This window comes from Limanda limanda, chromosome 20 (assembly GCF_963576545.1).
Source record: "Limanda limanda chromosome 20, fLimLim1.1, whole genome shotgun sequence".
NCBI classification, from domain to species: Eukaryota; Metazoa; Chordata; class Actinopteri; order Pleuronectiformes; family Pleuronectidae; genus Limanda; species Limanda limanda.
Genome location: NC_083655.1, coordinates 2,338,159 through 2,362,307, shown reverse-complemented (window position 1 = coordinate 2,362,307; position 24,149 = coordinate 2,338,159). Strand labels below are relative to the sequence as shown.

The following is a 24,149-nucleotide window of genomic DNA, read 5'->3' as shown; positions in this document are numbered from 1 at the left end:
TAAACACACTAACTCTGTCTGCTATAGAGACACAGAGTCATTAGAAGGTGGTTCTGTGGATCAGGTGCAGTCTTACCTATGAAAGGGATCGAATCCAGGGAGTCATCCAGGTTATTGGATCCAGACGTGTGTCGTGTGTCGCCCAGTCTCCTAAAATGCTTCTCCCTACAGCCGTCGTTGGACATCCAGCACATTGCATCGGCCGAGCCGGCCTTCACCAAAGGTGGTGACCTATGAGTGACTCCTCCACCGCAGTCATTAACGGCTAGTACATATGACGGAGGGCGAATGTGAGGAGCTTCGGATTTCTTGTCTCTTCTTAGGACCACTACTGTTGCATCAGGTCCTTCTACTCCCTCCGTGAGACCGCCATTAGTTCGTACAGGTGAGCTGGTGGATGTGCAGGTTTCTCTGACCTTTGGCTTTGGGGTCACAGCTCCGTTGCTAGTGGAGCTACCAGAGGAAGCTCCAAGTTGTCTCTGCGTGGGCAGTTGAGAGGACGGACCAGAGCAAGAGGAGGACCTGGCAGCCAACCCGGCCTCCAACCTGTTCTCCATTTTCAGACTGTCCGCCCGGCCCCTGAGCTGGAGGTGCAGAGGGGACGGGTACCCCAGGTGGTTGCCACTGATGGCAGCTCTTTGGTCTTTAAGAGGGTCTGTGGTTTTGATGGGTAAGGCAGGTAAAGAGTCTGAGATGGCATTTTTCACAGGCAGACGTGAGGGTCTCATGATGACCCCGTCTGTCCTGGGTGGTGTTACAGAGTCTGTTGTACCTTTAGTAAACACAGGAGCAGCTGAAGGTGAGCTAGAGAATCCACTTCCTCGCCCTTCGCTCTCCTGTCCAGGGAGACTCCTGTTGAGATGAGGTAAAACTTTCAGGCCTGCTCCCTGCCTGCCGGCTCTGGATTCCTCTGCCTTGTCAACCCCACCCGGCTCAGCAGGCTGCTGGCCCAGGTAGTCGCAAGACCGTGCCCGAGGTTTGGTAACATCTGTCGGGGAGGAGAAGGGCAGAGCGCCCTGGGACGAGCTCCGAGGCCAGTTCCTGTTTGGTATCGTCTTCTCCGTTCCACCTCCAAGCCTCTCTTGGGAGACGCTACGTAATGGAGCTGTCACTGTAGTACCCGGACTCTTTGCGTCCATCCAACGGTCACTGGATGTGCTCCTCTGTCTGACCTGGGAGACCGATGGCGCTCTCTGGCTGGGGCTGGAAGGGAGAGGCGTTCGTTGCTGGGCGTACGCAGAAGTAGAATTAGCAGCTGCACGCAAGCTGTCCAAGCGCTCCTGGATGGTGCGGCAGCCGTACGTGTGCAGCCTCTTGGCGTCGATGTAATCCTTATAGGTGGTGTAATTTCTCCAGTCAATGTTCTGGTGTGGGGAGGTGGATGAGGCTGTGGGAGAGGGCGAGTAGTGGTTGGTGTTGGGTGAGACAGCAGTGGAGAACTTGTCCGGCGATGCAGCAGCGACAGGTGTCCGTGCAGGCGGGGTTAAGGGGTCCGCATGGATCGCACCAGGTCTAGAACTTGAGGACGGGGAGTAAACCGGACTTTCTACCGGACGGGAAGAGGGACACTGCAACTGTGCACCCCCGGGGACTGAGGGAATAAGGGGTCTGAGTCTAGCTGATCCAGAATCGGGTGGAGAACTGTACCGGTTTTCCTCTGTCCTGTGACTGGGGCCCGCCCGAGCGACCCAGGGCCCCCGGTCAACTGGATCAGGAGGCATGGCTACTGTCCTCTTACTGTCATTACACACAGACACCACAGTCTGAGACTTGGATGCCTGCTGGGTCGGGGGTGACGGCGGAACAGGGATCTCCACCCGGTGACTCTGTTCACTGGCCCCCCCTCTTCTTCCTGGTCCCTGAGCCGGCCCTCCAGGGGTCTCACTGACCGGGGCAGGCTCTGACGCCTGGGCCATGCCCGCAGCCTTCACTTCTATCCGAGGGTAGCATATGGGAGGGGGCTCGGGGATGTTCTGCGCATTTCCGCTGTACGCCTCGTTTCCTTTGAGGTATGCATCCTGGGAGTACGCCTGCAAGAGATTAAAGGACATTGTGTCACTTAGGTTGCACAGAGGCTGGAGAGCAGGAATAGATTAAACTGCCAGAGAACATCGCGCCCCAACCCGGAACAGGATACATTAGACCCCTCTCAACAACGTAAAAAAAACAGGGAGTGCTGCAGAGCTATTTGTGAAGCGATCAGACTTCTTCCATGAAAAATACGCTGCAAACGCACAATCCAAAAATAGCAGACAATACAAAGACTGTTCTATTTTGGCCCATGTTTGATTTCCTGCTCAGAAACCACATTTGTAGGGCAACCGATTTTTTGAATGCTCGATATCCTGACACATCTATAACCTGAGACTTCATCTCCCTCAGTTTCAATCTGTTCTTTATTAAATACCTCAACTGCACCACCGCAGTGTGGCTGCTGGCATTTTAAGAGTAGAGAAAGAAAGGTAATCTGAGAGTCTTTGCTTAATGTGATGAGATTATCAGCAAGACAAACAATAAGTGTAAGTGACAGACCCACAACTGGATTCTGCCTTTCCATGTAAATAAACGGAATGGTTAAGAGACACGGCGTTCCAGAAATTCTTTTCCAAACAAACACAACAATTGTTCTCGAAAGTTTCTCAATCTCTCTCCTAGGAGAAGGCAAACAAATATTACATTATACCATTTTCTAAATTATCATAAAAAGCACCAGATGTGAGGAAAAAAGGGGGAAAAAGAACAGCAAATAGAAAAAGAAGGTTGGAAAGTCCAGAGTAAACCCTCGGAGGCAGAAGTCAGGATTAAAGCGGCAGAGGTTTACCCACCTTCGGTGCCCTGAGGCACGAGGAGAGAGAGAACGGAGGACGTCTGTGTCTGCTGGTGGCAGCTAACGCTACCTCTGTCAGCATGGCTCTACAACTCCACTGTCACTGCAGAGACTCAGGTACTTTCCTGGAGTAACACCCCTTAAACTTTGCTAGAGCTCACTCTCCATTTAAATATCATCACGGACAGCTTCAGAAAAGTCTCCCGGTTGCACGCTGACCTCGTTATATTTCCTCATCCTCTCAGCTCGAGAGCCCTTGAGCAAATGAAAAGGGAGAGCGCTACGGTGCTGGACTTTAATCGATGGCACTCCACCTGAGGTGTCAGGTTACAGCAGCGGTGGGTCTGCAGCCCGGTGCCTCCCTCTGCATTTGCATAAACCAACCAGGCAAATATAAAACTAATTTCTTGATGAGGAAAGTACAGAGGTCTGCTGACAGAGGATGTCTCTTTTTCCAGTGAACTCATCTTTTGTTTTAAGACTGCATACACTCATCCCAGGAAAGGAGGGGAATTACAAATGGGCTTTTTTGGGAGTTTGACACCTACGACATGTGCAATTACAAAGTCAGAAACTTGCGAATCATCCGGACAGAGAACTTAAAGGAAAATGATTGGTTAGGACAGATTCCCTTCTTACCAGAGCTGTGATATCCCTGGAAAACTGCAGTCCCCAAGGTTAGAGAAGCAGAGAGGAGCAGAAAGAGAAGGAAACAGGTGAACACATAGAAAACGAGCGATACACACACACAGAGATGGAGATGACACGTTTAGAAAGACAGTAACTTCAGCAGAGGCTAAAAATACATCGTGGAAAAGGAATCGCAGAGCCGAGAAATCGCAGTTTGAGAGAGGAAGAATAAGAGAGAATGAGAATAGAGGTGAAGTTCAGCAGTGTCCGTCCTTCACGGACCTGAATCTCCTCTGAGTCGTTGTGTGCTCATCCCTGTTATTTCCTTTTCTTACTCCACACACACAAACACTGACACACACACACTGCTGTAACAATACGCAGGTTTTCTCTCCTTTCCACACACTCAGCATTCCCCCCCCCCCCGTGCTGTCACTCTCACCTGCTCTCAGCGGCACCTCTCCCCCCCCCTCTCTGGCTTCTGAGGCATTTCAGTCGCTCTCACTCACTCACACATACTCTCTCTCCACTCGCCTCCTTCCACTCATCTGATCCACGCTGCCCTATCGTACGTGCACTTTTGGGCGAGTGTAAACACACACGCTTGCCCGAGCGACACTGGCTTCCTCTCTCGCTCGCTCGCTCGCTCGCTCGCTCCTGTAAACAGTGTACCGAGAGGAGAGTCAGCTGACTGCAGCTGCACTCCCTCCGGTGGTGTGTGGGCTCCATGCCTCCGAAAACTCAAACACACAAACACATTTAAAAGCAGACACAGACACCTTTATGCATATAATGTTGAACGGCTTAATTAATGGAAACTCTGCTGTGATAATAATAATTTCATTTGTATTGATGAGGATTTACAGAGAGTTAAATCTGCAGTTAAATATATATTGTTCTTTAATATTGACTTTGTATCGAGGCACATTAAGAGCGGTTTGACCCTCGGATTGTAAACAACTGTAAAATAAAATTTCCCCTAAAAACCTCAGCTGGCAAATTAAGCTTTAATTTTAACTCCTGCGTTTCTCAACGGCTCATTTGAAACCCTGAGCCTTGTGAGTCCTCACTCGTTCCAAAATGCCAAAAGCAAGTTATTGTGGCATCTGGTAAGCTGCGGCCAAACTAACAAGCTATGTGAGGAATTCAGCAGCACAGTGGGATCGGACTCAGTTCTCTGCTCCGACAAAGAGGATTTCTCAAACTGGGCTGAAAGGCGTCGTGTGGCGACTGGTCTGACGTGGTCTGGTGCCGCGTTATCGTCTGCTGGGAATCGCTGACTGGCGTGAGCTGGCTGTGTGAGTGTGTGTGTGTGTGTGTGTGGAGTCAGAACACTGGGTCTGTTCCTCTGTTATTAGTTTTTAAACCACTCAACACTGAGGTTGCCAGTTTTAGAAACGCAGCCCACCTGACGTGAGACGATCGATACCAGGCTTCATGGTCAAGATCCGAAATAGACCGGATCCATGAAAGTGCTCAGAAAAACTAACCGTTTCCACACAATACAAAACAAAAACATATTGAAAATACCAACAATATCAACTGATGAATGAATGCTCACCAGCTGCAGAATGTCCTCATCCTTTGGCATCACACAGAGCTCCAGTGAGGGCTCGCTGATTGATGAAAACGTGAGGGGGAGATGAGAGAAGGAGAGAAAGTGTTAGAACAGAGGGTTCAATCGGGGGCGAGCCATGACACACGTGTTACACGTACGATCCGACCTTCTGCAGCTGCGGGTTAATGGTGTGTGAAAGTTACATGTGCATGTGTCAGCGATAAGGAAACAATCGCAATTGCAAAGCTGGGTTTTTTTTAATACAAAGTTTCACAACGGTTCTGTATTATTTTCTGTGTCATTAGTTCACAAACACGCAGAGAAGTGATGTTGGTGGAGAGATAAGCTCTCAGAGTCTGAGTCAGTTGTTTCTAAATCAGGGTCTGATTCATCACATCGGGCCCCTGTTGATTCTGATGTGATTATATATGATTATCAATAAAAACAGAAATTGTTTTTCAAGCTGGATTTGGACACGGAACAGGGTCACAGGCGATAATGCAAATGTTCAATTAATCAAATTTAGGCCTCTGGGCTCATTCCTGCTTTGCTAATTCTTCCTTAAATCGAACCATAAAATTAAACATTGGCAAAATCTTACCTGTTCTGGATCAAGGCTATGACTTGTGAGTACGTCTTTCCAATGATGCTCTCTCCATTCACCTTCACAATACGATCCCCTGCACAGAATCACAGAATACATAAGTTAAGTTTATGGTTTAAATTCAACAGTGAAAGAATCAAACAAAAAGCATAACCACATAAAACAGTAGGACAACAAGGCACAGGCCAGTTTGAATAAATTAATCTTCAGCTTCTTTTTGAAGGCGTCCACACAGACTTCATGAGAATCCCACAGCGTCGGAGCCACGGCTTCAATTCACCGACCACACGACCAACCCTACGACCACCGGGTCTGATAACTCGACTGTTCAGGACAATTATCTGGAGTCCAGTCAATACGGTTATTGACCGAGTGAACTCCTCCGCGGCTTCTTCTTCCAGCACAAACACACATCTGCTTTTAGATCAAAGCAGAAACACCAATACTGGTTTATTTGCAGGACCTCATGTTAGGATCCATCCTGTGTGAGGATCCACATCCATTAACATTTCCTGAAGCCGAGAGGTGAGTTCAGGAGAGGAACTAGATAATTGTGGGAAAACAGAACACTCCTCCCTCCCAGGAGAGGAAAGGAGAGTGATCAGATAAAGGCAGAAGGCTTTACAGGATTTGTCCCGGCCACTTGACATTTCCAGTATTACAGAGCGCGAACCAGGCAATGAGGTTTTACTGCACGGAGCTTCAGCTGTCACCAACATTCCCGGGAAATGAAAATGGAAAAAGAGCTGATTAGTTCTTTTCACCAGAGGGGGGAGTCTGTTCGAGCATTTTTTTTATCCTTCATAATAAGAAATGATTTGTGGATTAATAAGAGAAACAAAGTGGGAGATTGCAGTTGATATAACAGTGTGCATATTACACTTTGTTCAACCTCCCACAAAGGAGCCATCTGTTATTTTGTAACCCATCTCTGTTTTGCCTGGCAGGTTCCAAGGAAGTGGAATTACCTAGAGAACAGATGTGAGGAAATCTTGGCATCAAGCGGCGATTTTTGGGGTCAAATGTGAGACAGTCGGAGTTAATCTCAAGATCTGCCAGTTACCAGGAGTGCAGCGATCGCCATGGAGACTGTGGGTTGCACTGTATGCCCATGTGTGTGTGTGTGTGTGTGTGTGTGTGTGTGTGCGTACCTGTACATAGTCCAGCTCCGTGGGCGGGGCCTCCCTCCTTCACTTGCTTGACGAAAATGGTGTCCATTGGCTCCAGACGGTTTCGCTGTCTCCCTGGTAACGAGAAAGAGAGAGAGGACATGCACTGAGTGAGGACGAGCAGCAGCAGTAGAGAGAGAGAGAGAGAGAGAGAGAAGTAGGCCATGTTACACTGGAGCTGGAAATTCAACTGCACCAACGCCGTGGCACCAGTTCACACGTTTCCTCTGGTTTATCTTTATTATCTGTTTACGATGTTTCCGAACGCTACTGAAAAGAAGCACATCTGAGTTTTGTGTTGTACATACTTTATATATTTCAGCGACTTCTTGCTGATGCTTCACTTGCACTTTGCCTTTTTGTTGCTTTACAGAAAAGCGTGAGAGAAGTTAAGTGGAAAATATAAACATCCCGAACGCTGTACATCTGTCTTTCCCTTAAACAACACTTCCTCTGTCCCGGGACTCATCCTCTCATCGCCTCTTCTCCGCTGTCAGATGTGTCCTGAGGTGCAGACAGAGTGGGGGGGGGGGTCACAGTTTGCTGACAAGGCCGCATGCAAGCAAGACACAAGGGACTTTGGTTTCACGACGGCACGCCATGTCGTGTGAAGTGCACAAGGAAACTCACCATATTTATCCTATCTATACAAGTTCGCTAATATTATCTTTTAAAATGGCTGCAGGGTTTGTATATTAATACAAAAATAAGAGGGCACAGGAGTAGAGTGAGTCTGATTTACAAAAAGCAAAATTCGTCTTTTCCCTGAGCCTGAAGCTTCAGTCTCATTTGGCCTCAGCTGCCGTTCATGGCCTGAAGACTAAAAGGAAGTGCAACATCTGAGCATCCCACTGTTCAGTCCTCAGGAGGACGCCCGGCTCCCTTCATGAACGCTCCGCTTCGTGTTCGCACAGCAGCAGATACATGCATTTATGACCCAGAGGCGCCCGGTGATATCAGTGGTGTGTGTCTGTGTGTGTGTGTGTGGGTCCGATTGACAGGGGTGGAGCAGACGTGGGGTGAGGAACCAGTAACATCGGTCTCAAGCCCCAGACTGGTCTCCAGCGTGTCTCACAGCCGTGTAACCTCAGATGTCCTTGTTTCTCATGATTGTGTGTCGTTACGTCAGTGCGTTCTGCTGCCCCCGCCATGTGGCTGAAAACGTTACTGCATGCTGTGGATTAACATTGACCACATGCAATGTTTTGATCTTCCATATGATAATCACCTCTGAGCAATAGAAACAACACAGGAGAGCTTAGCAGGATAACTGGCTGATTCCTTTTTTAAATCAAATTAAATTGTATTTGTACAGATCATATTCACAAATCACAATTTGCCTCATAAAGCTTCACAATCTACACAAGGTGCTACATCCTCTGTCCTGACACCTCCACTAGTGTGAGAGCAAATAAAACTTTAAGGGCCTCAGGAGGACTTACAAGAGAGGGATTCATCTCATGGACAGACAGGTATAAAAAAAAAATACAATATTCATAAGCTTCATATGAAAAGACGGAGAGATCAATGTTCACTGTTACTGCAGAAATGTTGACAACAGCTGTCAACTCCTTTTTGATCCAGCAGACGGCAGTAGAGGACATAAAATAGCTCTACGAGGGACAAACTGGATTTATATTCCAGGTAAGGGCGTCCGAGGGGTCGCGAGATATTTCCTGGGGGGTTCCCAGATGGTTGTAGAGATAAATATGATTGCATATAAGAAAAATAAAATTAGATATTTTAGACTGGTGATTTTTTTTACATAAAATTGTGTGTACAAGTGATAAGATTGCATTTAGAGTGGATGTTATTGAGTGTTTGTGAGAATCAAAGTCACATGGTTGCACAAAACTCTTCATTGAAAAGGCAGAGAAACAGGGATCGTACTGAATCACCTGGTCGCTGTCGACATGACTTCAAACCCAAACATTATTGAAGTGTTTTTGGATATGACTAGGGTTGCAAAGGGGTGGAAAGTTTCCGGTAAACTTCCGGAAACTTTCCATGGGAAGTTAAGCTCGGGAATTTTGATAAAAAAAAATAATAATACGCAAATTAAAAGCTGAGCAATAAAAACATCATTCAAAACTCTATTTTAAAGGTGTATGGAATGCAGCACACGCTGCATGTTGAATTTCAAACCTCCACTGTGCATTCTTCCATCACATGCACAGATAACTCCCAGCATGCTTCACTCTACAGCAGGGCTATTGAGGCCTGCTGTAGAGTGCAGGACTAGTCAGGTAAGTTTCCATGATATTACTGGGAAAATATATTAGCATGCTGATTGAGGATTGTTCATCTGTTCATCTAGCCTATTTCCATTCATTTATCCATCAATTGTAAAATATTTTCACAGACGATTACAATTGTTTGGCTAACTATTTATATCTCTGGCATTGCATTAGTGTTTTTTTACAAACTTTCTTCTCATCTTATTCTACAGAACAATGCCACGTGCACTCTCTCATGTGTGGAGACATTTCACCCCAAACAATGTGGCTAAAATCAGCCTGTAACAAAACAGTTAGTATAAATTATCCACAAAATTTCCAGTTTATTCCCTTTAATTCCCGTTAATTCCCATGGAAAGTTTCCAACTTTAAATATTCCCGGAATTTTGCAACCCTAGATATGACTGATCCGTGTTGGGTGGAGAGAAGTCGACTATCGCTCCCTCTACCCCCCCCTCTGCCTCTCTGCTGGTGTGCGTGCACGAGGCAGATTCCCAATCCAGAGCCAATCTCACCGAGCACCGACGCTGCAGCACAAATTGGATTCTGGAAGTTTCCATGGCCCGCAGCTGGATGAGCAGGATTAAATGTGGAAATCTAAAGCTTTGGACATTTTTAATGCTCCCAACAGTCTTATCAAAGCATAAACTACTGTGTGGATTAATGAAGCACATCAGCCTCCAAAATGACTTCGGGTTGCTGTTCCAAAGCTCAGAATGAGTTGAATAACCGCAGCTATTCTTGGGTGGTACTGGGAAACAATGACGCAACGACTTTTTTAACTTTTCAGAATTTAAAATATGTGACGGCTCATGGTCAAGGTCTCAGTGGAGCACATACCTCCAGTAAGGCCCTATAGTCCCCTTAAATTCAATTAAGCCACACTATGTTTTACACACTTTTATATTTTTTATAATGCATCGTTCCCTGGGAAATTGGTGAAAAACAGCTCACCAATATCTCAGGATATTAAAGAAAAGGAAAAATAAAATCCTGGATCTGCCTGATTGTATCTGGACTCTCTGGAGTCTTTTCTTGGCTCATGTCCTCAAGTTTCATGGAAATCCATTCAGTAGTTTTTTGCATAATCCTGGTGACAAAGAAACAAACAGATGGGCAGGAGGGTAAACATAACCTCCACGGGAAAGAGGTGAAGAAGCTCCAGAATGGACCAAATACAAAGCACTGGTTTGTTGTTTTCAACGCCTGGACCACAACTCACATTTCAACCATATATCAAGCAAGAAAACCAGTAAGTAGCTGTTTACTTGCTGTACATTTCCAGTCTAGCAGTTAAAGGTCTATACTGGCCCGGCTGAGCTCTGGCTTGGCGTCCGGCCCCGGCTGCACAGCTGGGCCTGGTTGTGTGGGCCAGCTCCCAGCCCCCCCCCCCCTGTTGTTTTGGGTTAGATAATGTTATTCTACAGAGGGCTGGGCCGGCTGCCCGCTCTCTGCATTAACTCTAATACCTCTCCATCCAACTCGCTCACAACCCGTTTGTGTCACTCACACGTTCACAAACACCGCACCCACATGCAAACGCACTGCCTTCCCTAAAGTACACAAACACCAAAGCACATGTGGTGCTCGTTGTTTGCTCCGGTGCTGAATGGGAAGATGTGTTCCTCCACAACTTTCCCAACACTTCAAACACAGAGAAGGATCAGGAGGACTGTGTGTGTGTGTGTGTGTTTAGATGATTATCTGTGTCAGCTCTCTTCCAGCAGAGGAATATGAAAATGTGAGGCACATGATCCTGGCACACGGAGGTCCCCCCATAGTGTGGGAAGGTCAAAGCACAAGTACACTTCACATAAATCCATAAACTGCCACTTCCTTCAAAAGCACAGCGTGTTTTATCATCAAACTTCCCGCTTGAAAGACGGAGGACGAAGCCACCGTGAAAACAAATACTGTAACTCGGCCTTTCTGCCTCCTCCGTTCCCATGAGTTCTGTTCAGTTCTCACACAAACGAGTCCAAACACAACTCTCCTTTGAAAGCTTAAACTCTGAAACACCTGCACGGCCGATTGCTGACATCCTCCAAACAGTCACACAACAAACCCACACATCCTTCTAAACTGTGTCAATACACTTTGTCGCACAGAGAGACGACTTTCAGGTGCCGGCGTTGAGATGGACAGGTCTCATCTCGCTAATCGCCGCGCTCTGTAAACAGCTGCAGCTTTACGTCGGGGGGGGGGGTATGTCAATACGCCTTAAAGCCAGTGGCAAGTCAGTGGCTGCACGTCGGTAAATAAGTGAGTCAACTTTTTTAGAAGGCCAGGTTTCGAAATATGAAGGTCAATAAGTTGAACTAACAAGCTGCTATCTCAACCCAGGTGTGTCGTATCAGATTTGCAAATGTATGAAAGAAAAATGGGAGATTTGTCAACACAAACTCAAAATCTTGTGGCACATCTGCAGTTTTCGAAAAACATATTTACATTTCTGTCTCAGCAGACAGAGAATTCACATTTGCAGATTCTTTTACACATTTAAAAAATCTGATTACACACAAATTGAGATGCAGTTACACAACTCTCCATGTACACAAACAAATAATAATGCCACAACATTGGCCCCATAGAAACGATATATATATATATATATTAGGGGTGGGCAAGTTAACTCGTTTTAATCGAGTTAACTCAAGTGATGAATTAACTCGATTGTTTATCCGCCAATTATTTTCTTTTTTCCTGTTCTACAGCAGTGAGCAACAGACTTTCACAAAATAAAAGCCTGACTTTCACAATAAAACAATAAATAATCAAACCTGAGTGAATGCGAGATAAAATAATTAATCAAGTTAACTCATCACTTGAGTTAACTCGAGTTAACTCAAGTTAACTCCATTGAAACGAGTTAACTTGCCCAGCCCTAATATATATATTAAAATGCAAATATTGAATAGTCTTTTCTCTACACTCTGTTATATAGAATAGATTTTTATTCTAATCATATTGATCATAACTCATTACTCCCTTTTTCTCGAGCTTTCCACCACCCGCTCTACTGGATTGAACGTTGGTCACATGTCACTTTACGTCGAGGGGCAACTGTGTGTGTTCTAAACACAATCTGCAGCTCCACGTACGAGAAGGAAATTCCTTTACATGACGACAACGGAACAAAGCCCATCTGCTGAGGAAGAGATGTGGTTGAAAGCTCAGGAAAAAGGTTGTAAATGGTCAAATGTTCGGACTCTACAACTTCTTATGGAACATTTAACAATTGACTGACACACTTATTCCAATATATCTGCGATAGGATAATGGTTGGACCTAAAACTTTTTACTAAATAAAAACATGGGAAGACCAGTGCATGGCTAAATGTCTGGAGGGCTGATAACATTTCAAAATAATACCCTTCTCTGACTGTAGCATTCCTGACGTAGAAACACCTGACACCACTGTTGCATCTGCCCACTGATGTGCTCAACAACAACACACAGACACATGAACACAGACACACACACCTGGTGTTTTTCCACCACACACAGGAAGGTGGTGGAGTACTTTCCATCACTTTCTAGGAATTGCAAATACCAAAACCCGCCCAGGGGAAAGAGGATTATGTTCTGACATTACTCTGACCGCACTGTACTGAGAAAAAAAAAAAGAAGAAGTACGAGTTGATTGAGTTGTTTTGTTTTCTCTCGTTAAAAAAGACAGTTTGAGTTCGACTGAAGGAACAAGTAACAAACATCTGGAGACAGATGTGGACATTTTTAAATACCTTCTCATGCGTCAAGACATTTTCTCTAAATGAGCCAACTGGCCACGATTCCTGTTAGAGAGATTTGAGGGTGGACTCTGTTTTTCTGATCTTTACACAAACAAAAAACACAAGAGCAAAAGTGTGAGGAGTGGATAACATAAATTAGCTAAATTAGCTAAATTAGCAAATAAAATAAACTAGTTACACTTATTCCAGTAAAAATCTACAGGTGGTGGCAAGTAAGGGAAAACCTACTCTGGTCCACTTCTGTCTGAAACCAGTCTTGAGTCGTAAATCCACCATCATAACCACTGACGACTGCTTATCATCCCTTTGAGACCAGTGGAGCTCGATGGGCGTTGCAACAGTCCAGTCACAGAGAGGGTGAACGGCCGGTTGTGTTTGGATATTTGCCTAAGAAAGTTTTTATGACTTGAGTCTTAATGCTACAGCTTCTACGTGGGTGGGTGTATATCATAAAAAAAAAAAAAAAACAGAACGAGCTGTCAGAGTCATAATTACTCACTCAACTTAAAAGAAAAGGAAGAGTTTGAACTCTAGATTGAAATAAAAGCAAAATAGTTCACCCTCACGAGTAAAGGATTGAGGCCTGATGCCAAGAAAAGCAGACGTTTTTTAGGGGGAAATATTTGTTCTCTTGCCAAGTCTTAGATTAGACTATCAATATTAAATATCACCCGAATATCTTGTTTGTTCAATCTGCACAACCTGGGCTGTTCTGGGTGAAGACCTGCAGTCCTGTCGCATACCTCTGCTCAGAGCCAGGCTCGCTGTCTGCCTGGTTCCAGTCTTAGTGCTACGCTAAGCTGACCATGGAAAACAGAAAAAAGAAGACGAAAACTTCAGCTTTGTTAAAGAAGGTGGGGCATTTAAAAAAAGGCTCACTGGAGAATACTGGGGAATTCTGTTTGCTTGAGCTGAGCTGCGTTCCCTCTGCAGACTTCATGGGAACGAACCAAAACCTGACACACACACACACACACACACACACACACAAAGAAAACGAGGGAAATAGAAGTGGTATCTGCGGAGAAAAGTGTTTCACGTTGAACGAAAAACAAATATTTGAACAGATGGTGAAATGTTTTATGTTGCTTCTCTCGCTGCGCCGAGGTTCCACGGACAGAACGCCTCATTCCGATTTCAGCTCCTTTGATAACTTGCTAAAATACACAGCTGAGGAGAAAGAGATACAGGAAAGGCAGAGACAGACAGAGGGAGGGAGGGAGGGAGGGAGGGAGGGAGGGAGGGAGGGGAGAGGAGAGGAAGTGAGATAGAGAGGAAGATTTGGGATAACAGCCGTTTGGTATGTACACAACCGCTGTGAAAGGAAATAAACACGTCCGTACTTTGGGACACACACACACACACACACACACACACACACACACACACACACACACACACACAAAGTAGAAGCACATCATTCCCGTTTCCATATTTCCACGGTGCATCTACACACTGCAGGTCGGTGTTTACGTTTGTTTATCTGTGTATCTACGTCACCCTGTGTGTTTTCTGGATGTTTTAACTGTTTCCAGCGGCAACACCCAGCAAGTCAACACGCGGTCAGCAGCCACCCCCACCACCCCCCTCACTCCCTCCCTCCCTCCCTCCCTCACCCTCTCCAAACACCAACAGCCTCATCACACACTGGCTCGGAGTCAAGCAAATAAAGTGCAGCGAACATCACAGAGCCGGGTCGGGACGGAGCGCGACTTCTTCTTTTTTCATAAACATTAAAATAACCCCGGGACATGGGACGCGTCGTCTGTCTGGACCCGTGTGTGCGTTCACGTGGTTGTCGGATGATGTCACGGATGTTTGTTTTGGGGGGGGCGTACGCGTTGTGTAGCTGCTGTGACACCAACGCCAAACGTCTGGAACTACAAAAACAAAGTTTGTCTGCCCATGTGTTGTTTCGTGACAGATCATGAAGTTGAGAGGAAATAACGTTCGAGTTTAAATGTTCAACCAATATGGACGAGACGTCTTTCAAGTGCTTGGGAACATGAAGTCGATTTCTTGAAGTCTATATTCAATTAAAGCAATAAGACTCTATAATACAATCGAATGGATCCTGTGAGAAAACTTTACTTCCTCCACTCGGGAGGTTTTGTTTTTCGCCCCTGTCCATGTATTTGTCAGCAGGATTACGTAAAAAATTACTGATCGGATTTCCACGAAACAGGATGAGAAATGTGCCAAGATAGAAGCTTATTACATTTTGGCATGAAAATGAAATGTTTTCACTTCCTTTCATGTCGAGAGATGGGTTGTTTTCCTACATTTTCACTAATTCCCCAGGAAATAATACATGGATCTCGATGAAAACAAATGAACAGGCATATTTAGGGGACTGATATCTATGAGTAAGTGTAATTTCACTACAGATTAATTGGATTTAAGAGGAGTTTGGGTTCTTATCGGAGGTCTGCGCTCAAACTGCCTTTCTAGCTTTTAATTAAATAATTCAATCCAAGTCAATCTGACTCAAAAATCCTTCAGAACTCTGTTTTCAGTCTATTTTGGTTTTAATTTCTACAAACTTCAGTAAATGAGATTACAAAGGGCCAGACTGACTGTTGCAGGGTGTCATATGGTTTTACTTGAAGAAACTAAATTTTGAATTAATAATGCTAAAGGCCATTATGTGTGAAGTCTGCACATCCTCCCTGTGCCTACATGAGTTTTCTCCAGCTTCACAATAAGTGAAATATAGTAAATAAGATTCTTCTTCATGACACCACGACTCATTTCTGGCTGTTTGATTCAGCGAACACTATATAAAGTCAACACAGGCTCCTGCATCTGCACATGAGCTGCAATCACATGCTCTGAATTTCATGATCTAGTCTGTTTTCGCATATTTTTCAGATAATTCAATTAGTTTCAAATTGTTTATTTAGTTTAAGATTTCGAAGAAGTTTCTTAAACACAATGAAACTCCAAATTCAGAGATAAACAGTCTTCAGCTTGACAAGTGGCAATGTTAATTTAAAACCACTGTTTTTTGTGGTTATTTTTCTTAATAAATACTTGATATCGATTCATTTGCTGGAGTATTAGCTAGGGATGGGGGGAAAAATCGATTCAGTTACAAATCGCGATTCTTGTGAACGACGATTTTAAATCGATATGCTGCCTCCAAAATCGATTTTTTTTAAAAAAGAAAAAAAACATATTTATTGGTTTATACCTGGGGGGATATATGGGGGGAGCAACATCACCCCAGAGCATGTTGACAAGCTCTTGTTTTTGCACAAGAATCTAAACATACCCAAGCACTAGCTTTGCATCGCCTACATGCAAACAACAATAACCTTCTTTTTGTTTATTTCAAAGTTTATATTTTAAGTAAACTTTTATCCATTCTATTTAATTTACCTTTTATATATTGTTTAAAAGTAGCCTAAGTGGCATACATTTCTTAATCTGTCAGTTTGTGTGCAGTTGACAGGAGCTATACAATAATAGGACACATTTTTATTTCTTTTCTCTATTGGCTGCCCGGCAGTCGTTAAGTTAATGTTAATATTTGAAATAAAACTTGTAAAGCTCTTAGTGAATTTGACTGTGTTGTATTTGAAGGTATGATTCAACATTTTTCCATGGTCCAGTTCCAGAAATCCCAGGAAATCGTAATATCGAATCGCAATACTTACAGAATCGCAATACATATCGTATCGCCACCTAAGTATCGTGATAGTATCGTATCGGGAGGTCCCTGCTGATTCCCGTCCCTAGTCTTAGCTGCAGCTTTGCAAAAACAACAACAAATGCTGTCTTTCATGACATTGGTCTGTGCTGCTCTGCATCATCACCTCTGCTGGAGGCAAAGAAGGATTTATGAGAGTGGAGGGAGGCCGAGTGACTTCCTGAGGCAGCAGCAGGAGGCAGTTATTATTCACTATGTATTGAGCCTTTCAATGAAGGCCTCTCATGCACTTACTGCATAAGATTTAATGGCAGAGGAACCACACACTCACACACACACAGACTCACAAGAGGTTAACACGACTTCTTTCATGTAAAGTCACAAAAAGCAATCCCAGTCCATAACAATGTGGAGCCACACTTACTCCCTGAAGGGTTTCCTTCCCGTGTGTGTGTGCTGTTTAATGTTTTGAGGCCCGTGTTGAATGAAGCGGGTGGACACGGAGGAGCTGAAGTGGGTGGGGGGGTGGGGGGGGGGGTATAGTGTGAGGAATGTGACACCAAGAGCCAAGAGGGACGATGAGGGACACTTACTGGAATCTGGTAATATCCTGCTGGGATGTGTTTTGAGTCAGATTTATCACAGAAGGGAGTCCGCTCACCTTCCATTATCCCAGAATCCTTCATTTTTTATCATCCACTCAAGACATATTAATCCACTGAATCACACCTGGGGGGGGGGGTCTGGATGTTTCACAAGCTAAACCAACATGATGATGATGAGCGTCTCACTTTCTCATTAATTTATGTCCAACACAAAGAAATACTGCGAAACACTGTGTCGTGTTTTATTTAAAAACACAATTTTCTATTTGTCTGTGTCTGTAAACACACGCCGGTGTACCAGGGCCTGGATGGTCTGGTGGAAGACGTGTTGCTGGGCTGTTTGAGAAGCAGCAGAGCGATCCGCCTGCGTTCACGCTGGGCTGCGGATGTGAGCAGAATACTGAGGCACTGGAACGACCAGCCGGATGCTCTGAGGAATGCCGAGGCCTTGCCAAGCGAACGCCACGGCTCCGAAGAGCAAAGACTAGAGACTCCACGCCGCCTGTCTGGCTGACAGACCCCAGAGAACACAACTGCACCTGCAACATGTTGTTTATCTCTTTGTCTGCTTCATTCCCTGTGTTATTAAGCCATTCTAGAGACTGAGATCCCAATACGAATAATGAGATGTAAAGACACAAAGACTCATCAAAATGCATCTACTTCAATCTGTAAAGAGGGAAAACGTTTGGAGTAATGAGGTGTCAATCTTCATCTGATTCCCATTCAGCAAGAATAACTGAGAGTAAATGGTTTCTGTGCGTCTCTTATTAGAACAGCTGAGGTCCCGGCTCACAGTGCACATCCCCATTTCATGCAGCAGTTTAGATAAAAAAACTGATTTACAAACTTACCTCGGCTGCCGTTGTCCTCATCCTGAAAGAAAAGAAGAGACAGTGGTTTAATTTTAAGAAATCATAACAAAGACTGATAAAGAATAATGTCTGTAGCCATAAAAAGAGTAAAAGTCATCATAAAAAAACAAATAATCAAAGAACATATTGGTATATTCTTCTTGTATTAATTCTCATAACACTGTTTTGATATACTGTATGATATTTAAAGGCCTACATTATTTATCTCCTCCATAAAGAAGGTTAGGTTTTTGTTTTCGTATGTTTGTTTGTCTGTTTGTTAGAAGGATTAACCACAAAGTACATTTTTTAAAGGGCTGGAGCCTGATCTTTAACATACTGAGATAGGATGTGAGCCTTGGCAGAGGTATGCCCTCTCAATTTGATGTATTAAAACAATAATTAACAGATTAATTTATAAAATGATAAGTGGAAGCCCTACAGGGGATGGATGAGAGAAGAAAGTGTTAATTAGTCATTAAACACGGCTCCATAATTGGAAAGGTTTCTGATAAAGGACCCATGACGGTCCAGAGCAACTCCTGTGGCACTTCATCCAGAAAAGCCACTTCATGTTTGTGTGCTTTACATCATTTCCTCAACACATACATCTTTAACTTCCCTCAGATCCACACACTCCTGCTTTAATCCACCTCCCCCCCAGTGACTCATGTGTTGGCCATGGATGCTTTAAGATGCGCCGCTCTCCCAAGGCTTTCCTTAAGACGGTCAGAACCTCTGCAGGCTAACGCTAATATCCTCAAACTGTGATTAGGACAGAGCTCCGATCCAAGACCCTAAAAGCAATTACAGTGATGCATAAACATGGATGAGGATTTTGTTTTTTCATCCTTACCATGAGGCTTGAGGTTACATAATGGGAGAAACGGTTAGAGTTCAAGTCATGGATTGAAATTTAAGGTTGTAGTGAAATATTTCCCGGAAACAAATCTTAAAAGTATAAAATAAGACTTGTAATCCAATTTGGTGGAATCTGCAAAGAAAACGCTTGTTTAAGTTGAGGAATTCATATGTGAATGATATTTTATGAATCAAATTAATGATTTGTGCTACATTCTGCTTCTTGCCACATTTTCACTGATGAGTTAACTCCCTTATTTGATTTATTCTATGAATCTTAGCCCATGTGTAATGTCAGCTCGATGCAAATCAGGTTTTAGTGAGAAAATAGAAGCAAACACTGCACCAGTCTGGACTTAAAGATGTCCAGAACAAAGCTGTGATACCCATGAACACTGTGGGAGAATCTGTCCGTCTCTGTGGTAACACAAACGTCTCAAAGTCCTAAACCTTTGTGCCGCAGTTTCTCTTTCAACACGCAGGAGCGGCGCCAAAGGCTATAAACCTAACGTACTATGCTAACTTTGCAGGAAATCCCTTTGTGCAAACATGAGAGGTTGTCAAAATACACTTCAGAGAAAAGTAAACCCAACTTATCCTGAATTATCACTTAGGAAAACTAATACGAGGGAGGCCGTGATAAGCTTCCAGAGAGCGGACTTGAAACACCGGCGCATTTTCCCATTAAAGAAGCCCTGTGGTATTTACCCAAAGCCCTTTAGTCTGTATTAAGTCTATGCCCATTAGGAGCCGGAAGTGCTGTAGCATCAGGATTAATACCAAAGGGCAGATTGGTGCTGATGTGATCCAGGGGACAGTTGGCCGAGGTCCCAGGTGGGAGGATACAAGTCAGAAATAGGCCCTGCTAAAAAAAACTGGCACGACACGAGCGTATTGACATGACATTAAATTAAAACATCGTAGCCCTATTAAAGTGTCAGTGATGGTCAGACACAACAACACACACAACTGGAAATAGAATGAGTTTTGAAGAGATTAAATACTGATGTTATAAGGGTGTTATAATAAACATCTATAGAATATTTGTATTTTAAGTTAACGTGACAAAATAAAGGCTGCAAATGAGGTGAGCTCAAATGCACAGGAAGCCTGTAGCAGCGAAACGAGAATAAAGTGTGTGATGAGTTATTTCTTGTCAAATTTTCTGACTAACTCTAGTAAAAACGTACACAAAGCAACTGAATCTATTTCACATCTGAAGCTGCTCACAGCTTGAGAAAATTACACAACTCGATTGTAGTGAATCAGCTTCAAGAATCTCAGAAAACAAAAAACAGACACTAAAAACCTTGAAGCCACACATTACATCTTTACTTTTTACTACACAACAAAACATGCACAGATTTATTTCTTCCTGGAAAACACTTCTCACACAAGAGAAGCACTAAATGGGATGTTGTTTGTCTGGGGCCGTGTTCAAACAGCAGCTGAGAGTCATCATTCTGACGGTTTCTCCTCTTTATGTGACACAAATCTGCTGTTTTTCTAAGTCACTACAGACACTACAAGGGTCTCAGTTTAATGAGTACGATCTGGAACGGAGACCAGTAGACACCGGAGTCAGATCAGAGGACAAAAAGCAATAATGAAAGCAAATTAACCAGAGTGACAAGTATTTGAAGAGAAGCCTTGGTTCCGTCAAAGCACAAATTAAAATCAAAATTTGAAATGGGACATGAACTAAACAGCTTTTTCCCACAGTTCAAGTTATCTGCAGAGATTTTTTGATGATATGATGGATTTGTCTGTTTTGTTTTGAAGTCTTAGTGTCGTCTGATGTGTGAGAGTCAGTCACTGCGGTTACATTTGTCCGATTGAAACCCGATTTCTGGCGTTGTCGGGTTTCAATCGAAGATCCATGTCATGTAACTCCACAAATCTAGATTTCTTGTGTCCGACTGAAGTCAAATAACCACCCCCAGATAAGTAGATCGGATCTGGCTGTATATCGGACAACGCGCGCATGTAACTCTGGAAGCTAGACAACAACTGGAGATGACGTCTTTGCGCATGCTTGAGATCCTGCTCCCCCCCTCCCTCGACCCGGAAGTCTAAGTCTAATCAAATGCGCCGTTCGCATTCGCAGTACTCCTAGAGTAAACATGCACAACATCATGTAGAGGGACGTAGTTTCACCTTGCTCTCCGTTCGTCATGTTTCTTGCATGCTGAGTTGAAGGCTGTTGTTGTTTTTTGTCGGTAGTCACCACTAGCTGTAATGAAAACAGCGCCACCTATCGTAGCGGGGTATGAAATGCTTTCGGACAAGAGTCGGATTTCTCAGTGCCACGTACCCTGAGATAGAGCAGTTAACCCCCCATGGATAGAGAAACCGGGCTTCAGCCGAAATCGGGTTTATGCCATCATGTAAACGTAGTGAGTGTGCTGTCACCTTCAGGGAGTTGTGGACGGCCGACTCCGGTGGGTAGACGATGAAGTGCCGCAGCGTGAAGCCGAACCCCTGGGAGGTCCGACGCAGGTTGAGCGTCTTCGGGCCCGGCCAGGAGAACGGCTCCTCCTCCGGCCCGGGGGAAGTGGTGGCCGACGCCTCACTCGGGTCGATCCCCCCATCCTTCTGCTTGGCCTGAATGGAGGAGAAAACAAACGCTGTTACTACAAAGTGTCCAGAACCTTCACCGTGTTGTTGACACAGATTTAAAACTGGATTTCCACATTATTCGCTTCCTTCTTGAGAGCAAAACGATGCCATTCTTATGTTTGTTGTTTAAATACATGAGCTGTCAGCGAAGGGTTTTTTCTTAAATCATCATCATCCACCCCCTAAAACTGTATCTGTGGATCCCTTGAGGGTTTGACCTCCGGGCCGGGAAACTCTGCTTCAGATGTCTCACTGCTCTGCAACAAAGAAATCAAACATGGCTATAAAAATAATGACCCACTGATCGTAAATCTGCTTTTTCCACTTGTTCAGCGTGGAAGAAGAAACTCTCAGCTACATGACGGCACAATCCCTCCATTGACTTCACCGCTGGTAATTGTCAAGCAGAGTGGTTAACGAAAACAAAGAAAAGTGTGTTTTCACAGATGTAACAGCCCGTGACTAAGCCTATATCTTATTAATCATCTTGATTTAAACATACCAGAAATCCCCTGTTGGTGATTCTTCACAGTCACCAGATAAAAGACAACAACAGCAGGACGGATGTGAATGGTGAATAACAGGGAGACGTTTAGTGGTCAAGGTTTGTGCTTTCGGGAAACAGATGAGTAAGTGTTCAAAGACAGGTGGTAGGAAGAAGAATTGTGTAAAATAATTGATAGGATATTGTTGCCTATAATCTGCAAAACAGTGTTTTTGTGTAGGTAGTAAATGTTTGACCTGCAGTCCATTTGATGTCTATCATAACAAACACTTTAGCTTTGTCCTTTCTGGATACTTTGTAGGAGTAGACCTTCATGTACCTTCTATCCATTTCATAGAGTTTTGTATAACTTCTATCCCTTCATACACCTTCGTATAACCTCCATAGACCTTCATATACTATCTATCCCTTTCTTCCGTAGACGTTCGTACACCTTCTATCCCTTCATAGACTCTGACATCACTTATATCCCATCGTAAACATCCATAAACCTTAAAGCCATATAAGTGTTTCATATACTGCAGCTTTAAGTTGTCCAAACATTGAATTAATCAACACCTTCGGGTGAATACGATTTGTCATCAACTGAGGCTCAGCCCACAATGAGCCTGAATGTACTTGTGAATTCTGTCGGTAAACACAGGAGAGGAAACACATCACTCATCTCAACTGGTGCTACTACGTTACAACTGCTATAACGTCGGTGACAGAGGCCACGAATGAAGTCAAATATTTAGCTCCTGCTTTGTGGCTCTCAATGCAAAGGATTCAGTTTGCTGCCCTGGGCGCCACACCACCGTACATGTGGCTTTGGTTACTGTACATTCTGAGCTTTACGGGGCTATTTGGTGCGTTTGCATGATGACAGACTTATCTTCTACATTCCTACATTCCAATTGTGACGAACACGGGATAGAAACAACACGTCAATGCTGGCGGCTCCTCGGCTTGCGTAACATTGCATTAACGGCGACAAAACCCAGCTCGTGCCCCACGTCGGCTGTAAAAGTGGGATTTCAAATGTTCTATAACAGAGAGCTGACAAAATGTTTACACTGGCTAAAGTGGAAACTGGTGCAAAGCTGAAGATGATGAAGTGAGAATATGAAGTTAGACAAACACATATATACATCATTGCAACACTCCAGTAATTTACAACAATAAGCTAACTGCAGCTAATTTACCGCTTCCTGCACGTGCGTCACAATAAATGCATTCTTTGAAGGTGAGTGCCGTGATAAAATGTTGCAGCGACTTTCAGAGTTTGCCAACGTTTGCTAGGATTCCTCCAGAGTAGGAGTGTACCTGGATCACAGTGCAGGTGTTCTGTCCCAGCTGTCGGACAGTAGGCTCTGCTTGTAGTGTCTGGTGCCTTAACGGTCGTAAACCTCGGATTTATCACTCCTTTGAACATCGAAACAGGAAGTATTAGGTAATTCTTTATCAGATAACTCAGAAAGCCTCCCCGATGTCTTCTGCTGAGAGGGTCCGGAGCAGTGAGACGTCACATCCATCATCAGAGTAATGACAGAGCTGAACCGCTGCACCGCAGGGCGTGCGTTAGCGGTTATTGCTCACACTACCATCGTGACTCTTGGCTGTGTGCGGGCCTGCCAAGAGTTCCAGCCTCAACCCTGACGCCTCCACAGGCTCTTCTCCTACCCACATACATCTCAGCCTATGGATCCAAAACAAAGACATTCCCCCCTCCGGCTTCTCCTTCCACACCTCTCCTCGGCCTGTCTGGGAGCAGATGTAGATGTAGAGAGGCCTCAGGAGACAGGGATGGGTGTGGGCGTAATGGTAGCCTATGACTGGTGAAATCACCACCAATACCCAAGTGGTGCAGAGCTGGAAGTTAACCTGAGTGCATATGTAACAGAGAGAGGAAGAGGAGGGAGAGAAGGGAAAGGAGCTGACACAGGCCAACTCAGCTGTTTGTTTTGATTTCATGCTCAAAATTGAATGTTGTATTACGCAATAGCTAAGCCATCCGACTCGAAAGCCCCGTGACTGAGGCACACACACACACACACACACACAGACACACAAACACACTTTCCATCTCTCTCTATATATAACATATTGAATTATACAGAGAAAAGCAGCACCGCAGCAGAATGCGAAGGGAAACTCCAGCTTCACAGTGCTGCTATAAGTTATATATTCATATTCAAGGAACAATACTGTAAATCTGATCCAAACAAGCTCACACGATTACCTGATTAATACCATTTAATTATGCATGCAATCTGTTCATCAGAACAGTCACCAGC

The 24,149-nt window shown here is 44.4% G+C and overlaps 1 protein-coding gene across 1 annotated transcript in view; it reads right to left on the bottom strand.

The window, feature by feature from the left end:
* The window catches only part of LOC133026842 (rho GTPase-activating protein 21), a 36,717-nt gene extending 15,472 nt beyond the window's left edge, over positions 1-21,245 (bottom strand). The window contains exons 1-6 of the mRNA XM_061093821.1: positions 21,162-21,245; positions 17,889-17,910; positions 6,771-6,863; positions 5,617-5,695; positions 5,019-5,073; positions 77-2,030 (exon numbers count right to left, since the gene is read on the bottom strand). Of these exons, the coding sequence (XP_060949804.1) occupies positions 77-2,030; positions 5,019-5,073; positions 5,617-5,695; positions 6,771-6,837 (2,155 nt within the window). The 5' untranslated portion in view covers positions 6,838-6,863; positions 17,889-17,910; positions 21,162-21,245. The remainder of the gene's footprint in view (positions 1-76; positions 2,031-5,018; positions 5,074-5,616; positions 5,696-6,770; positions 6,864-17,888; positions 17,911-21,161) is intronic.
* Between the last annotated feature and the right edge of the window lie 2,904 nt (positions 21,246-24,149).